General features: G+C 37.9%; 1 protein-coding gene across 3 annotated transcripts in view; it reads right to left on the bottom strand.

Annotated features, from left to right (window-relative positions):
• Positions 1 to 17,514, bottom strand: part of LOC124595045 (ATP-binding cassette sub-family A member 7-like) — a 610,990-nt gene that overhangs the window by 278,089 nt on the left and 315,387 nt on the right. For all 3 annotated transcript variants that reach the window (XR_006978174.1, XR_006978175.1, XM_047133608.1), the window contains exons 24-28: positions 16,129 to 16,343; positions 8,512 to 8,548; positions 6,853 to 7,043; positions 6,697 to 6,769; positions 163 to 264 (exon numbers count right to left, since the gene is read on the bottom strand). Coding sequence is in view for 1 of the 3 variants with exons in the window: in XM_047133608.1 (XP_046989564.1) it covers positions 163 to 264; positions 6,697 to 6,769; positions 6,853 to 7,043; positions 8,512 to 8,548; positions 16,129 to 16,343 (618 nt within the window). In the remaining 2 variants the exon portion in view is untranslated. The remainder of the gene's footprint in view (positions 1 to 162; positions 265 to 6,696; positions 6,770 to 6,852; positions 7,044 to 8,511; positions 8,549 to 16,128; positions 16,344 to 17,514) is intronic.

Below are 17,514 nucleotides of genomic sequence, written 5' to 3'. Positions count from 1 at the left end.
CAGTCGTATTGTCTGATGAAATACCACACATTTATGCATACTGTACTGACTAATAAATATTATGTACAAATTTTAATAAAGAGAGTTTTCGTTCATGTGCACATTATTTGCACATTACCCAAAAAATTATTAAATATATCTTCAAATACAAATGTAACGTACCTTGTTCATTACCTGCAGATATTGTTGACTGCTCACTAATTGTTACTGTGGGCTCACTCAAATCTTTATGTTTCTTATAATGGACTTTCGCTCTTTTAAAACCTGCAATCATATACAAATCTTTGACTGTGCAGACTACAGAAATAAATGTTACAAAAATGTCCAAGCCATCAAACAAGTAACTATGGACGTAATGAAGCCATGACATATGCAAGTAATTATCTCATTATTAAATTAATTATCTCATTATTAAATGGAGGTTACGGAAAGTCGATTTCTTATCATCATTTCATTAGAGGCAAGTAAATATTGACGGCACTGGCTGTGATTCTGTGTGAAAAGAGGGGGCTTCTATCATATATATGGCCCAAAAATGATTTTCCTGGATTGACGGATTATTCTGACATCCACTTGTAACAGGTACTCATGTTACCTTGAATACAAGTGAGACTGGCTTTAAAGTTATCAATGCCCAATTTTGGAAAACAGATTACTGAAAAATAATTATTGCACAATTCAGTGCATAAAATTGTAACTAAAAGTGCTTCATACAGTGCGAGAAATGCCAAGAAAAGAGTTATGGAAATACCAGAAATTCATTCATCATGTTAGACAAGATAAACAGATCAGGCTGAAACAAAATTGAAATGGTATTGGTGCTATCATTTTAATACACAAATTACTTGGACAAATGATTCTTGTCTGATTAAAACCATCCTTTAAAGGGTGGCTTGAAGTTGACAGTGGAGTATTATGGTCCAATTGCATGTGGTAAGTCCTAGCCTTCCTTCAATTTGAGGAAATGTTAGGATGAAATTCAGACCAGATCAACAAAAGCTTAGCCTTACAAAGTAACATCAGTGATCTGCACTGATAGTATTATTACAAATACCAGTTCGAAAATGCAAATAAGAAGTGTTTAGATCTAGGGATTTCTAATCATTCAGCTCTGCTTATGTACCTCCCAAATGTGGAAAGCTTAAGCCTCTCAAAATGTATATAATAATAAAATACTGCAAAAGTAATACAGATGTTTTCTGCAGTAAACTAAGTGTTGTATGTTGGCCTGTAGACCACTACATTTCCAGCACCAAAAGCTATGACAAGTTTATAAATTATTTATTAGATGTATTCAGTGAATCTTTTCCACCCAGAACTTGGCAAAAGGAAGTAAGCAATAAACTTAAATAGATTACAAAAGGAATAAAAATCGCTAGGGTCAGGAAGAGACAGCTCTACAATGAGCCAAAACCAAACAGAAACCCTGATTTTATTATGTATGTTAAAAACTATAAAGCTGTATTCAGAAAATTTGTACCACCAGCTAAAAAAGGGGAATAATAACATTCATCTTCCAAAATATAAATTATGATCATTTCTTTATCCATTATGATCATTTCTTCATCCAGGGTTAGGAGTCAAAGTTAAAAGTCAAGAGATTTTGAAAGCTATATTGTAGTAAACCCTTCCCAAATGTCGAGTTGTTTCAATGAATTTTTCTTAAATGTAGCAAGATCAGCCAATCAAGAAAGGCTAATTTCGTAAGCTCGTAACAGCACCGGGACACTTTTTAAAGGATGTTTAAAAAAATTGTCCTAAGGTATGTTGAAAATGAAATACTTTCTTTAAAAAACAAAGCCTTAACTAGGTGATATGATATACCCACATCTATAATCAAAGGTGCGTATGGTATCATATCACAACCACTATTGATTATTATAAACTAATCATTTGAAAAGGGATCTTTCCAAATGTACTGTAATGCCCTGAGATAAAACCATTATCCACAAAAAAGATGGACAAAAGATATGAAGAATAAATGTCCTCTCCCTTTTCTGCTTGTCTTCTATAAAGTATCTGAAAAGATTGCAGAAAAAAATTCAGAAATTTCTTATTACAAATAACATAATTTTTAAAAACCAGTTCCAGTTCAAATGTAAATGCCATCAATGAATTTACTAAAAAGATAAGCTTCAATTAGTTAAGGATTTAAAGGTCACAGGAATATTCTGTAATCTGACTAAAGCATTTGATTGAGTAAAACACCCCTTCCGTTTCCACAAATTACAGATACATGGAATCTGGGATACTGCTTTACAGTAGGTCAACTCTTACTTAACAGACAGAAAACAAAAAGTAACATTAACTACAAATTCAAGCAATTAAAAACAAACTAGCAAACAGTTTCCCAAGGAATCCCAAAAGGTTCAATATTTGGTCCCTAACTGTTCCTCTTCTATGTACACGTTCTACCACTTGCTATTGATGTTCACTCATTTTTATTTGCCAATGATACATCAGTTCTAGCTGAAAATGAGCTATCTGACAGAATTGCACAAAGTGTCAAAAATATTATTTGATGTAGGTTCTGCCTTTTACACAAAAACACAGTTTTTTCTCTTGTTACCCAAACATGTTTTTGCACCTCTGTGGCATCATCAATGGGTTTTGTTTATTGAAAATGTGAGTTTACGTTACATGGGTTTGCAGGATCATCTGTCTGTCATCCTGCACTGACAGCTTGTCATGTTTTGTTATGACTGATCCTCCTCCTTTTGCGTTCTGAGGGCACTGCACACAAATACTGATGTACTTTGTGTAATTTCAGTTTTACAAACACCTTTCCATTTCGCAAAATGTGGTAAGCACAATACTGTGTGTCCTAACCGTGTCAGCTGATGGGGATAGGACACACAACAATATAGTGCTGCTTTATGAAAGGAAGTCACAACAATGGTCACTGTGCTGACAGTTGCTCGTGCTTAGTAATTCAGTCTTGTTCGAAACAAGCCTACTTCTTGACTCAAGGCACATGGCATAGCTATACAATCCTGCACAGCCAAGTGAACAGTAGATCTATCCTCCTTGGGCATAAGTTATATGGGCAATTGAGAACCTGCATGGCATTAAAGTGGCAACCCTATCAATCTGATATTCACATGACAGTCATGAGATCCTGACAAATGCAAGCACCAATATCATTGGACGATAAACTGCAGTCTCAACAAGCCAAGATCTTGTCAATGTTAAAATCTGACATGCACTGGGAGATGTTTCTGCTTCACACAACCCATAATGTGATCTCCCTAACAAGCAACATTCAAATGTAACTTCTGAATGAGAAACATGGCGTGTAATTTTCCCTGACTACAGAACATAGTCATCTCTACTCCTATCTACTTTGTATGGTTCTGCTGAAGTGCTAATCATTTGCAGACAAGCATGCAGTACACTTCATGCCAATTTGACATTTGTTGCATGCCACCTTCATGGTGTTGTAATTTAATGGCCAGCTGTGTACAACTGTTCCTTCTTATGAGATAAAATTATTAATTTATGAGTACTACTCTGTCTCATTAGCCATAATTTTATACAGGAGTGATTCCATGCTGATGCTACAAACTTTCAGGGAAGATGGTGAAATGTAAATGTAGCAATTTGAGGTGAGGGAAAGTGGTCTAGAAATGACAGAGTTGAAAGTTATAAGTGAAAATTGTTCTGATGTCTCTGACAGTGGAATATATTTACCACTACTGTTGTTGCTAAGGTTGTAGGGCACACAACTTTCAGAGATGACAGTATGGACTAAAACAAGAAAAACATGTCCAGTTGACATGGGTTCTCAAATGCATACCTTAAGAACTACAGTCACTTATTCATCTTTGCTATTGTGAATATATATTAAAGACATTACTTATTAACAATTTCTTCTATCCTTCTATATCACAAATTACAGTAGTTTTTGAACAGAAATAATTAGTTATCTGAACAGGAAAAAAACTGTAAATGGCTCGCATGCAGCCACATACGTATTTTTTCATCTTATATCCTCCTCTCTCTCTCTCTATATATATATATATATATATAAAATGGAAGGAAACATTCCACGTGGGAAAAATTATATATAAAAACAAAGATGAGGTGACTTACCGAACAAAAGCGCTGGCAGGTCGATAGACACACAAACAAACACAAACATACACACAAAATTCAAGCTTTCGCAACAAACTGTTGCCTCATCAGGAAAGAGGGAAGGAGAGGGGAAGACGAAAGGAAGTGGGTTTTAAGGGAGAGGGTAAGGAGTCATTCCAATCCCGGGAGCGGAAAGACTTACCTTAGGGGGAAAAAAGGACAGGTATACACTCGCACACACGCACATATCCATCCACACATACAGACACAAGCAGACATATTTAAAGACAAAGAGTTTGGGCAGAGATGTCAGTCGAGGCAGAAGTGTAGAGGCAAAGAAGTTGTTGAAAGACAGGTGAGGTATGAGTGGCGGAAACTTGAAATTAGCGGAGATTGAGGCCTGGCGGATGACGAGAAGAGAGGATATACTGAAGGGCAAGTTCCCATCTCCGGAGTTCGGATAGGTTGGTGTTGGTGGGAAGTATCCAGATAACCCGGACGGTGTAACACTGTGCCAAGATGTGCTGGCTGTGCACCAAGGCATGTTTAGCCACAGGGTGATCCTCATTACCAACAAACACTGTCTGATCCTCATTAAATGATCATGTGCACACAGCAACAAACTGTCCATTCGCATGAATGGACACAGGCAGACAGTGTTTGTTGGTAATGAGGATCACCCTGTGGCTAAACATGCCTTGGTGCACAGCCAGCACATCTTGGCACAGTGTTACACCGTCCGGGTTATCTGGATACTTCCCACCAACACCAACCTATCCGAACTCCGGAGATGGGAACTTGCCCTTCAGTATATTCTCTCTTCTCGTCATCCGCCAGGCCTCAATCTCCGCTAATTTCAAGTTTCCGCCACTCATACCTCACCTGTCTTTCAACAACTTCTTTGCCTCTACACTTCTGCCTCGACTGACATCTCTGCCCAAACTCTTTGTCTTTAAATATGTCTGCTTGTGTCTGTATGTGTGGATGGATATGTGCGTGTGTGCGAGTGTATACCTGTCCTTTTTTCCCCCTAAGGTAAGTCTTTCCGCTCCCGGGATTGGAATGACTCCTTACCCTCTCCCTTAAAACCCACTTCCTTTCGTCTTCCCCTCTCCTTCCCTCTTTCCTGATGAGGCAACAGTTTGTTGCGAAAGCTTGAATTTTGTGTGTATGTTTGTGTTTGTTTGTGTGTCTATCGACCTGCCAGCGCTTTTGTTCGGTAAGTCACCTCATCTTTGTTTTTATATATATATATATATATATATATATATATATATATATATATATATATATATGTGTGTGTGTGTGTGTTTCACATTATAATTCTTATTGTGATCTACGGGACATGTAACTAACTAGCATGATGCAAAACACACCTATGTAACTTAGCAGAAACCTAGACTACCTTTAGTGCATGCTCAAAAAATGTAACTCTGCTATGTCTCTCAGATGTACTACAACCTCATTTGGGAGTACAGAGAAGTATAAAACTGCAAAGTAGGCTGTTGACATGGAATCTGCATGATTGAAAGACTCACATGATTGCTGCTCTTATATTTGCCACAATCGTACAAATGTAGTTTTTTATGCCACATAAGATCATAAACTACATAAGATTGCCATTTCAACATGCCCTGGACAGTAAAAATTATATTGAGCACAACCCAAACTACAAAAATTCAGGGAAACACCGGTACTCACAAGATGAATGAATGCCTATATCCTGTACTCCAAATATTATACTAAGTTTTCTGAAGTCTGGATGATACTATCACAATGATTGTGAGTCACGGCTGACAACAAACTTTCTAAAAGTGATGCAGAATGAGGAGATGTAAAATAGAAATATTTCAAATGAAACATGAATTTAATGAATGTCCAGCGACCTGTAAAACAAATTACATGCATTTTCAGTGGTGATAAACCAACCAGTTCCAGAATTCAGCACAGGACTTGTGGTACAATGCATACCAGTATAATAATATCACGGGGAATATTAACTGAGGAGTTACTTATTGTTTTTCGAAATCTGAAGGTTCTCAAAATAGTACATAAAAGTAAAGAAGAGTGGAAAATTTGTTTTGACATTACCACATTTTTACACTATCAGTGCTGATGTACTAGATGTGTGCTCCATAAAGACACTCAGCACAGTGATTGATGGATGTAGCTGAACTGATACACAGCAAAGGATCTCGAGCAGCATGAATAGCTAACCATTAACTTCCTACCATGCCTCCCTTCATCAGCAGATAGCACTGAGTTTAGTGCATTATTTACTTTTCCATGTGAAAGCATATGTGACATGTGAAGCTAGCAATTGCTTGTGGTGCCTTACCACTCAACTTTGAATACTCCATAAACAGTAATTTCTCACACAACATAGAACAAAACTTTGCACAATTAAAAAAAAAAATGTAGAATGGAAACAACAGTGCCATTGTACAGAACACTGTATATTAGGCTAAGGTTCGTAGGCATCTCAAACAAGTGAATATCAGTCCAAAGTAGCACATCACCTTGTGACTCATACTGCTACTCCCACAACCATCACGCCAATTGTGCATAGAGTAGTTTTTGTTCTTCAGTAATGAAGTAAAATATGAAACAAACAAAACTTGCCTTTCATGTACACACTGTCCTCAGGTTCAGTGAATGAATCAAAATCCTCATCTGTGCAAACATTCAGAAAAATCTGTAAAATAGAAGTTCAGAATGAATTTTAAAGCAAATTTATTGAAGAACTGTAAGACATTTGATCACAAAAATTCTACATACTTCTTCAAGTGATGTATCTCTTATTCCATAAGAACAGATTTTTAGTTGTTCCGACATTTCGTCCAGACTTCTTAACAATTCTTCAAATTTATCTGTGGCATATCGCTGAGGCAATATATAAACAAAACTTGATCCTAAGCTCTGAACCAAGTGTGCTGACTCTATTTTACTTTTTATGAATTCAGTTATGGCTGTAAGAACACATCAAAAATTTAATTATACAATAAAAATTGAAAGATATAAGAAAATAAAACAAAAGAAATCAGTGTGGAAGGATTACATGTTACTATTTTCCACTTTTAGACATTGTCACAGGGCAAACTATTCTGCACACTCTATTATTTTGTTTCACATTAGCATATTTTTTTCAGGACATTTCCCATTATGCCTAATATTTCAGTGTAAAAAATCTGTGGAACCCAATTTTAGATGTGTCTGGAAAGTAATAAAATACATTTTTCAAGGTAAGAAGCTAATCTTATTATTATAACCAATGTGAAGATTGTCTTAGGGGTGTACAGCAAACTTTCGGATTATTAAAACTAAGCACTGCATAAACATTTAACAATAATTATCAGGCATTAATATGATTATCATGCAGCTTCAAAGGAAGTATCTTAGGAGAAAAAATGGGAAATTAATCACACACCCAATTATTCATTTACTGGTAGCCAACACTAAGCTGTTTCTATGAACTCTCTCCTTACTTTCATTGTAAATATATTGTCTGATATGAGCAAGGAGGCACCTTATGACACTGTGTGTACCAGTACACCAATATTATACATCAACACAAGGAAATGTAACATTATGCAAGATGCTGGAAAGATCTGACGACGTTCTTAAGAAACTGGTAAGGGTTTCAAGGAACATGTTATCCATGTCAAAACCAGTGACAGTTTAACTGGTACATCTGTATGTAAAGAGCAATTGTTAATACTAAGCCACAATGTGAAAAAGTGCACTGACAGGTCACTTTCATACAGACGCAGCTCACATAATATTTAACACAGTTAAAATTATGGGAACAAATGTAAATGTATATTATTTATGTAGAGGGGAAGGGGATGGATTGCAACTGCGTACATACTGTTTTAAGGTGTAATATTGCCAATAATGCCACACAATCATTTTTTTTCATCCATTATTGAAATGCAGAGTTCTACAGCAACAGGCTATATAGTTGTCTGCTAGCACCCCTATAATGGCTCTAATCAGCCATTGCTTTTACAAGTTACATGAGTATCTGGATTCAAGGACTGAAAATTCTTGCTAATAGCGTGATAAGTAATGTTTTTCATCGCAAACAAACCTCTACGTTTACATTGTGCAGGTAACTGTTATTACTTAAGAAAACCAGCATAGTAATGCAAGGAAGCAATCGGTAGTGTAAGCAGCACTGAGTTACTATTACTAATGAAGCAACACCCCACTTTTAAGTAGCACTTTGCCTTTTCTTATTATGTTAATATCTGTCTGTGTAAGCACAAATACTGTACAGCAGTGAATTAATGAGAGGATATCGAGAATGTTAATCCTCAAAAGTGGCATATTAAAATTCAAAATATTTTTAAGCTTCCCACCACTTCCTAGTAATATTCTTTTTTATTCATCTGTAAAATAAGTTGGTAGACTATAATCATAAGCATAGATACTTACTTGCATGAGCAACTTCTGTTCCAGCTTCCATAGTTTCCTTGAAATAAGATAGAGAGACAAAAAGTCAGAAAAAACAGATGCAATCAAAAGCAATCTCAAAACAATTCTTTAAAACTAAGATAAAATTAAAACAATTATCTGTACATTTTGTGAACAACTGAACAAGAAATAGTATTTAATTAAGTGCTGATAATCTTCTCAAAGTCTTCTTCTGAAGACTACAAAGTCATCTTCTGAAGACTTGAAGCCAGTGGAGACCACCACTAAAAACAATTTTTCTAGCAATTTCCAATTGTTTCACCGCACAAACCAATTGATTATTTCTTGAAAATAGCAAAAATAAAAATTTGCGTCACAGTACCCTGCCTTTAATGAAGACAGCCAGCCTATTCTACCTTCTACCTGATGTCTAGCTTCCTTCTTACTTCTCAGTTAACTGATCAGCTGCATAGAATGCTCTTTACCTTAGAAGGATCGTTCACACTCTGTACACAATCTCATTTTTTTATAAACAAATCTACTCACCAAGTGGGGACATCAGAAAACTCACACACACAGAAAGGTTTAACTTTTTCACGCTTTTGGAGCAAGTGGTTCCTTCTTCTGGCAGAAGTGTTAAAGGGGAAGGAAGAGGGGTGAAGGAGAAAGACAGGAGAGGTTTAGGGAAAGGGGTACAGTTCATAAAAGTCACCCAAAACCCCAGGTCATGGGAGCCTTACCAGACAGGATGAGGAGGCAAGACTTATTGTTGGGAACTGATTGTTGAGTGGGGCCTGATTGTTGGTATGTCCTCAACAAACAGTTTTTCCTTCTGATCCCGTCTTGAAAGTCTCCCCTGACCTGGGGATTTGGGTGACTTTTCTGAACTGTACCCCTTTTGCTAAACCTCTCCAGTACTTTTCCTTCACTCCTCTTCCTTGCCCTTCAACTCCTCTACCAGAAGAAGGAGCCACTGGCTCCAAAAGCTTTTAAAAGTTAAACCTTCCAGTGTGTGTGTTCTCCTGCCGCCACTTGGTGAGCAGATTTTTTTCTCTACTCATTTACATTAACACAGCACAGTGTAAGCAGCAGAATGGTACAGTATTAATGTTGGGAACAAGTCAAGATGGTGTTTGTGTACAGCCAAGCAGATGGAAACAGCCGAGAGGCAGAACCTAGTCCTCCAAATCTGGTGTACGCAGAGTAGGCTGACTCCCTGCACGTTCGTCTGTCTGAAACGACCCATGATCACACAAACACCCAAAAAGAGCTTGAAATGTTGTGTGATGTTGTTGGTGTCTGTGAGGGTATTTGTTTTAGTATAGCTGTGCTGCCTCTCAACTGCCGTTTCCATCACTTGGCTGTATACAAACATCATCTCGGCTTCTTTCTGACATGAGTACTGGACCATTCTGCTGCTTACAGTATGCTCTGTCAATTACACTGCCTGCAACACATAAGAAACACATGGCAAGTTGTCAGAGAAACTTTTACTCATCAGCACCATCTACCATGGCAACAATCCATTTCCAGACACGTTCATAGAATCTTTTTTCCTCCATTAGAGTCCGTAATCTGTCCCTCCAGTTCGTATGTTTTATTAACAGTCACCCTTTATATGTGCTCTCCAGCTTGTTAAAGTGTTTATTTGGAAGCTAGCAAATTTTCATTCTCTTCTGTGGGTCTTGTGATGACTCAATGCTTCTACTATCTGGTGAGTGGTCTCATTTATGCTTAAACTGAATACTCAGTCAAAATAACATTGATAATTCTGTAGGACGAAGAGAGAAGAAACCATGGAGAAGTTTTGAGTACAATAACAACCTAATGTCAGTTCATTTGTTATATAAAAGCTATGAAGAGAGAGGAGATTATAGAATTTGTAAACTACAACTAAATGTTAGATGGAATTAGATCAATACAAAAAAATGTACAGAAATTAAAGGGAAAGAAAAAACTGGATTTGCCAGAATGTAAACAAATAGTTCAAACACCATGCATACTGCTGGGAATAAAACAAATTTATAAATACTGGACTAGCTGATTTTTCAAGAGACATGATGTACAGTATGACAAGGAAGAAAAATGCACAGCTAAACCCCACAGACATTGTATCAATCCCACCAGTGTGAGTGATCATTAATTGGTATGGAATTATAAGTTCTCAAAGCAAAGTTCTCTGTAAATAGTGGCATATTCCACTAGGTGAGGGAAGAGGATATGATGAAATGGAGAGATGTGGAAAGAAGATAATAAGAACGTCACAAGCAAATTACGGATATGATGTCAGCATATGAGAAATCTAATCACAATCAATAAACAATGGTAAATGATACTAGTGTCCATGCTGTAGGAGCATAACAATAAATTTCAGAGGGAGTTGCCCACCCTCAGAGTACACTCACAGCCCCCACAGCAGTCTTTCCAAACTAATTAAAGGAATTTTAGTATATCCATTAGGGCTTAAATAGAATCTGAGATGCAGCACTTCTAGACTTTGCAGAGTACAAGCTGTCTTCCTCATTCCAATTTTCCCATGTATTTTAGAAATTGAAAAAATATGTCCGTTTCAACGAATGTGTTCTGAAAACAGGAACGCTTTCGACAACTCATGAATCCATTTGATATAAAAATGTATTATGATGAGTAAGTTTGTAGTGTGTGCATTTTTAATGACATGATCAACATGAACATTGAGCTGAGACAGAACTAAAACATTCTATATGATGTGTATGACCACTGAAATCAATTACATACTTCAATAACATACCAACTGCAAACAAAGAAACAGAGTGAGAAGATAGGGACATGGAGCATATTAACTTTTAGTTCATAAATAATTCAGTAATCCTGTTCTTTCAAGTTATCTGCCATATACAAAACAGAACACCTTGAATGGCTAGAGATAGAACATTCATATTCACAGGACATGTAAATTAGTACATTCTACAGAAACGATTAGCATTTGAACCAGCAGGTTTAAGGTCAATATCACAGCACAACACCACTTGCAGGTAAAATGTGCCTGTGACTCTTATTGTTACTATAAACTGAAGATAATGGATCAGTGTGACTTGAGCAGATGTATAGGATGCCTCGCAGACACATATGCAAACCATACCTTCAAATCAGTGAGTTTGAAAGAGGACGCAAGGAAATTGCTACTCGTGGGACAAAGTATTTCAGCAGTGCAACAGGCATCAGCAGAATCATTCACAGAAGGATACTGAACATGACGAGATGGGACAGGTCAAACCACCTAGACCGGCCCCGAGAAGATCAACACCTCAACCGAATGGCGTTGCAGGACAGATCTGCATCCTCCTTGTCTCTAGCACAGCAGTGGAACAGAGTAATACATCATACATTATTGGAGATGACAGTCCATTGCCATTTATTATGGCATGGGTTACATGTGCGTTGTCCACTTCTCCACCTGCCTTTGATGAATGTACAGAAACATGCTAGATGTCAATGATGTATGGAGTGATATTTTCTATGACAGGATTGGCAACAGATAGTGTTTCCGGATGAATCTAGGTTCTGCTTGTTTGAAAATCATGGCCATATTTTGGTTCACTGCAGACATGGGCAGTGGCATCACAGCACCACCTCAGTGCCTCATGGTGTGGGGTGATATTGGCTACAACCACAAATCACAGTTGGTGCATGTCCATGGTAATGTGACCAGTGCAATGTAAGTTAATGACACCAGCAACCTGTAGCTATACTCTTTCTGCAAAAAACACCAGACGCCATCTTTCAGCACGACAATATGTCACCCTGAATGAACACATGCCTTCTTGGTGTCACAGGAAGTCAGCCTTTTGCCCAAGCCCACCAGATCACTAGACTTGTCACCTGAATGAAATTGAATCACCAGACTTGTCGCCAGTCAAAAATGTGAGAGATATGGTGAAATGATGAGTGCAGCACTGTGACCCAAAGCTGACCACCACAGATGGACTCCGGAACCAGGTGAATGCAGCCTAGATGGCTATACCACAGGATGCCATTCACGCCTTATATGCATCAATGCCATCGTGATGGAACAAATTATTGGGGCTCTTGGCAAACCCTGTGCCTACTAGGCAACTGGACACATACTGAACTGAGGTGCCTGAAATGCTAAATTTTTTGGCAGAACATACTAATGTACATGTCCTGTGAACATGAACTTTCTAACTCTAGTTGCACCCATCGTCTATGGGTAGTGTCTTTGATTAGTAATTAAAATGTCATCTTTGATTAGTAGTTAAAATGTTGTCTTTGATTAGTAATTCAAATGTCCTTGGTCCCTGGTTCGAAACCTGGCACCACTTAAATTTTGATTAAAAATCAGCACTGCCAGCTGAAAACTTCCGTCATAAGAAGTCACCCTCATTGTACCAATGGGCTTGACAAGGAGGGCAGAGGAGCAGACGGAGGTTCAGGGCACACCATCATCCTTAGAGTGGGTAACTGTCCCTAAAGGTAGGAGAACCAGCAATGATCAATAGCATGATGATGCAGAAGGCAATGGAAACCACTGTACATAATGTTTATCCACAGCACATGTCTCCTGGAATTGAAAAAGTGACATGATGATCTCCCCATTGGCATCTCTGGGAGGGGACTGCCAAGGGGGAGGTGAACATGAGAAAGAGATTGAATAACCAACAAAAAGATAACATTCTATGAGTTGGAGTGTGGAATATCAGAAGCTTGAATGTGGTAGGGAAGCTAAAAAATCTGAAATGGGAAATGCAAAGCCTCAATCTAGATGTAGCAGGGGCCAGTAAATTGAAATGGAAAGGAGACAAGGATTTCTGGTCAGATGAGTATTGGCTAATATCAACAGCAGCAGAAAGTTGTATAATGGGTGTAGGATTCATTATGAATAGGAAGGTAGGGCAGAGAGAGTGTGACTGTGAACAGTTCAGTGACAGGGTTGTTCTTATCAGAATCAACAGCAAACTTACACCAACAATGATAGTTCAGGTATACCTGACAATGTTGCAAGCTGAAGATGAAGTAATAGAGCTAGTGTATGAGGATACTGAAAGGGTAATACAATAAGTAAAGGGAGATGAAAATCTAATAGTCATGGAGGACTGGAATGCAGTAGAAAAAAGGTTACATAAGAATATGGGCTTGGGACAAGGAATGCGAGAGGAGAAAGACTAACTGAGCTCTGCAATAAATTTCAGCTGGTAATAGTGAATACTCTGTTCAAGAATCACAAGAGGAGAATGTATACTTGGAAAAGGCTGGGTAATACTGGAAGATTTCAGTTAGATTTCATCATGGTCGACAGAGATTTCGATATCAGGGACTCGATTGTAAAGCGTACCCAGGAGCAGATGTAGACTCAGATCACAATGTAGTAGTGATGAGGAGTAGGCTGAAGTCTCGGAGATTAGCCAGGAAGAATCAATATGCAAAGAAGTGGGATACAGAAGTACTCAGGAATGATGAGATACGTTTGAAGTTCACTAAGGCTATAGACACAGCAATTCGGTATAGCTCAGTAGACAGTACAGTAGAAGAGGAATGAACATCTCTAAAAAGGGCAATCACAGAAGTCGGGTACAAAGAAGGTATCTGCGAAGAAACTGAGGATAACAGAAGAAATACTTCAAATAATCGATGAAAGAAGGAAGGACAAAAATGTTCAGGGAAGTTCAGGAATACAGAAATACAAGTCACTGAGGAATGAAATAAATAGGAAGTGCAGGGAAGCTAAGATGAAATGGCTGCATGAAAAATGCGAAGAAATCGAAAAAGAAATGATTGGCAGTAGGACTTACTCTGCATATAGGAAAGTCAAAACAACCTTCAGTGAAATTAAATGCAAGGATGGTAACATTAAGAGTGCAACGGGAATTCCACTGTTAAATGCAGAGGAGAGAGTGGATAGGTGGAAATAGCACCTTGAATGATAGAAGATGAAACAAGGATCGATTTAGAAGAGTTGGGGGATCCAGTATTACAATCAGAATTTAAGAGAACTTTGGAGGACTTAAGATCAAATAAGGCAGATGGGATAGATAACATTCCATCAGAATTTCTAAAATCATTCGGGGAAGTGGCAACAAAATGACTATTCATGTTGGTGTGTAGAATGTACGAGTCAGGCGACATACCAACTGACTTTAAAATATCATCTACAGAATTACAAAGACTGCAAGAGCTGACAAATGTAAAAATTTTGCACAATCAGCTTAACAGCTCATACTTCCAAGTTGCTGACATGAATAACATACAGAAGAATAGAAAACAAAATTTAGGATGCGTTAGGTGACAATCAGTTTGCTTTAGGAAAGGTAAAGGCACCAGAGAGGCAATTCTGATGTTGTGGTTGATATTGGAAGCAAGGCTAAAGAAAAATCAAGACCCGTTCATAGGATTTGTCGACCCAGAAAAAGCATTGGACAATGTAAAATGGTGCAAGATTGTTGAAATTATGAGAAAAATAGGGGTAAGCTAGAGGGAGAGATGGTTAATATAAAATATGAACAAAAGGCAAGAGGGAATAATACAAGTGAACAATAAGAACAAAGTGCTTGGATTAAAAAGGATGTAAGGCAGGGATGCAGTCTTTCACCTTTACTGTTCAATCTTTACATCAAAGAAGCAATGATAGAAATAAAAGGAAGGTTCAGGAGTGGAATTAAAATTCAAGGTGAAAGGATATCAATGATACGATTTGCTGATGACATTGCTAGCCTGAGAGAAAGTGAAGAAGAATTACATGATCTGCTGAATGGGATGAACAGTCTAATGAGTACAGAATATGGATTGAGAGCAAATCAAAGAAAGACAAAAGTAATGAGAAGTAGCAGAAATGAGAACAGCGAGAAACTTACATTAGGACTGATGGTCATGAAGTAGATGAAGTAAACTAATTCTACTACCTAAGCAGAAAAGTAATCAATGACGGATGGAGCAAGGAGGACATCAAAAGCAGACTATCACTGGCAAAAAGGGCACTCCTGACCAACAGATATCTACTAGTACCAAACATAGACCTTAATTTGAGAAAGAAATTTCTGAGAATGTACTTTTGGAGCACAGCATTGTATGGTAGTGAAATATGGGCTGTCAGAAAACCAGAACAGAAGAGAAACGAAGCATCTGAGATATGGTGTTATAGGCGAATGTTGAAAATTAGGTGGACTTATAAGGTAAGGAATGAGGAGGTTCTGTGCAGAATTGGAGAGAAAAGGAATATGTGGAAAACACTGGAAAAGGAGAAAGGACAGGATGCTAGAACATCTGTTAAAACATAAGGGAGTGATTTCCATAGTACTAGAGGGACCTTTAAAGGACAAAAACTGTAGAGGAAGGCACAGATTGGAATACAGTCAGCAAATAACTGAGGACGTAGGTTGCCAGTGCTACTCTGAGATGAAGAGTTTGGCACAGGAGAGGAATTCATGGCGGGCCGCATCAAACTAGTCAGAAGACTGATGACTCAAAAAATAAATAAATAAAATAAAAAACTCTAGTCATTCAAGGAGTTCCGTTTTTTCTGAACATGGGTGTAGTATACACCAGTGACCATAACTTATTTCAAAAATATATTTATACATGCGCTGAAATACAATCATGATAGTACAAGAAAAATTAATGTACCGCATAATTAAAGATACATACCACATCACTTGAATTGTGTGAACCAAAATTATTACCATGATCTCTTATACTTGAAGAGACAGTTTCCACAGTTAAATAATAACCTTTTCCAAATCTAGATTTCAAGAACAGACTAGATCCACAACAGCGCAGTGTTCCTTCACAAATGATAGCAATACGATCACCAAGAATATCTGCTTCATCCAGAAAATGTGTTGTCAGAATAATAGTTCGACCTAAAACACAAGACAATAATATCACCAAATCAATAACTTATTACTGTAATTAGAATGAATTGTCTATCCCTCCACTGATTGTTTGCATTTGAAAATTGCCTGAATAAAAACTCATTTCCTGCTACTTAAACACAATACTGGTTAATTGCAATTTATGCTATTAATTAAATTACAAAAGGTAAAAAATACTGCTTGACAAAAAAACTGAAGCACTCACAAGGCATATGTGGGTGTCAATGTAGCTTCTTACATGCACACATCATATGTGAGCATGTAAACAACTACAGTTTCAATTCTGTTACAGATAAAACAGCTGCCACGATGTGTTTGTATTGTTCATGTTTAGTGTTGTTACCAGACTTCATGGAGTACATAAAAGGAGTGAACAACATCAGATGACGATGATGATTTTTCATTTAAGGAGCGCTCAACTGCACGGTTATCAGCGTCCATACAAATTCCCAATTGTTTCACTGTTCAGTTTCACCATTTTCCCAAATGGTGATGAAATGATTAGGACAACACAAACACCAGTCCCCAGCCAGAGAAAATCCCCAACCGTGCAGTGGAGTTGGACCCGGGACCCTGTGATCCAGAGGCAGCAAAGCTACCCACCATTAGGCCATGAGATCAGATGTTAAGTGAGCACTGTGAAGGACATGGAAATAACTCACACTCGTATGAGACAGCATTATTAACACATGACAGAGTTTGAAATGAGCCTCCCTGTGTATCTCCATTTGTGAGGCTGGTCAAATTGAGCAATATCCAGATATGTGGTGCATACAGATGTGGCAATGGCCTGATTCTGGACTGCATGGGGATACAAGGGAAGGCATATGCATTGTCAAGGTTCCTGTCAACCACCACAAGGGAAGATTGGTGCAGTGTGAAACAATCACATCTTAAGTCCTTCACATCTTCTCTTGCCATCTAAGAACAAGTAATGGACTCCCTGCAACATTCACTGTCATCCTGCACCATTGGTCAGGGACTAGCTGCAGTCATGCTAGGGAATCAGGGTCCTATGCATAGGCTGCCATTGCCATGATAACACCAAAGACTGTGTGTGGAGTGGTGCTGTGACCGGGCAACATGGACTGCTGATGATGGCATCACATTTTGCTTAGCAATGAATTGTGGCTCTGCACAACACCAAACAATCATCGTC

Source organism: Schistocerca americana, chromosome 2 (assembly GCF_021461395.2).
Source record: "Schistocerca americana isolate TAMUIC-IGC-003095 chromosome 2, iqSchAmer2.1, whole genome shotgun sequence".
Lineage (NCBI taxonomy): Eukaryota > Metazoa > Arthropoda > Insecta > Orthoptera > Acrididae > Schistocerca > Schistocerca americana.
This window is presented reverse-complemented; position numbering and strand designations above follow the sequence as displayed.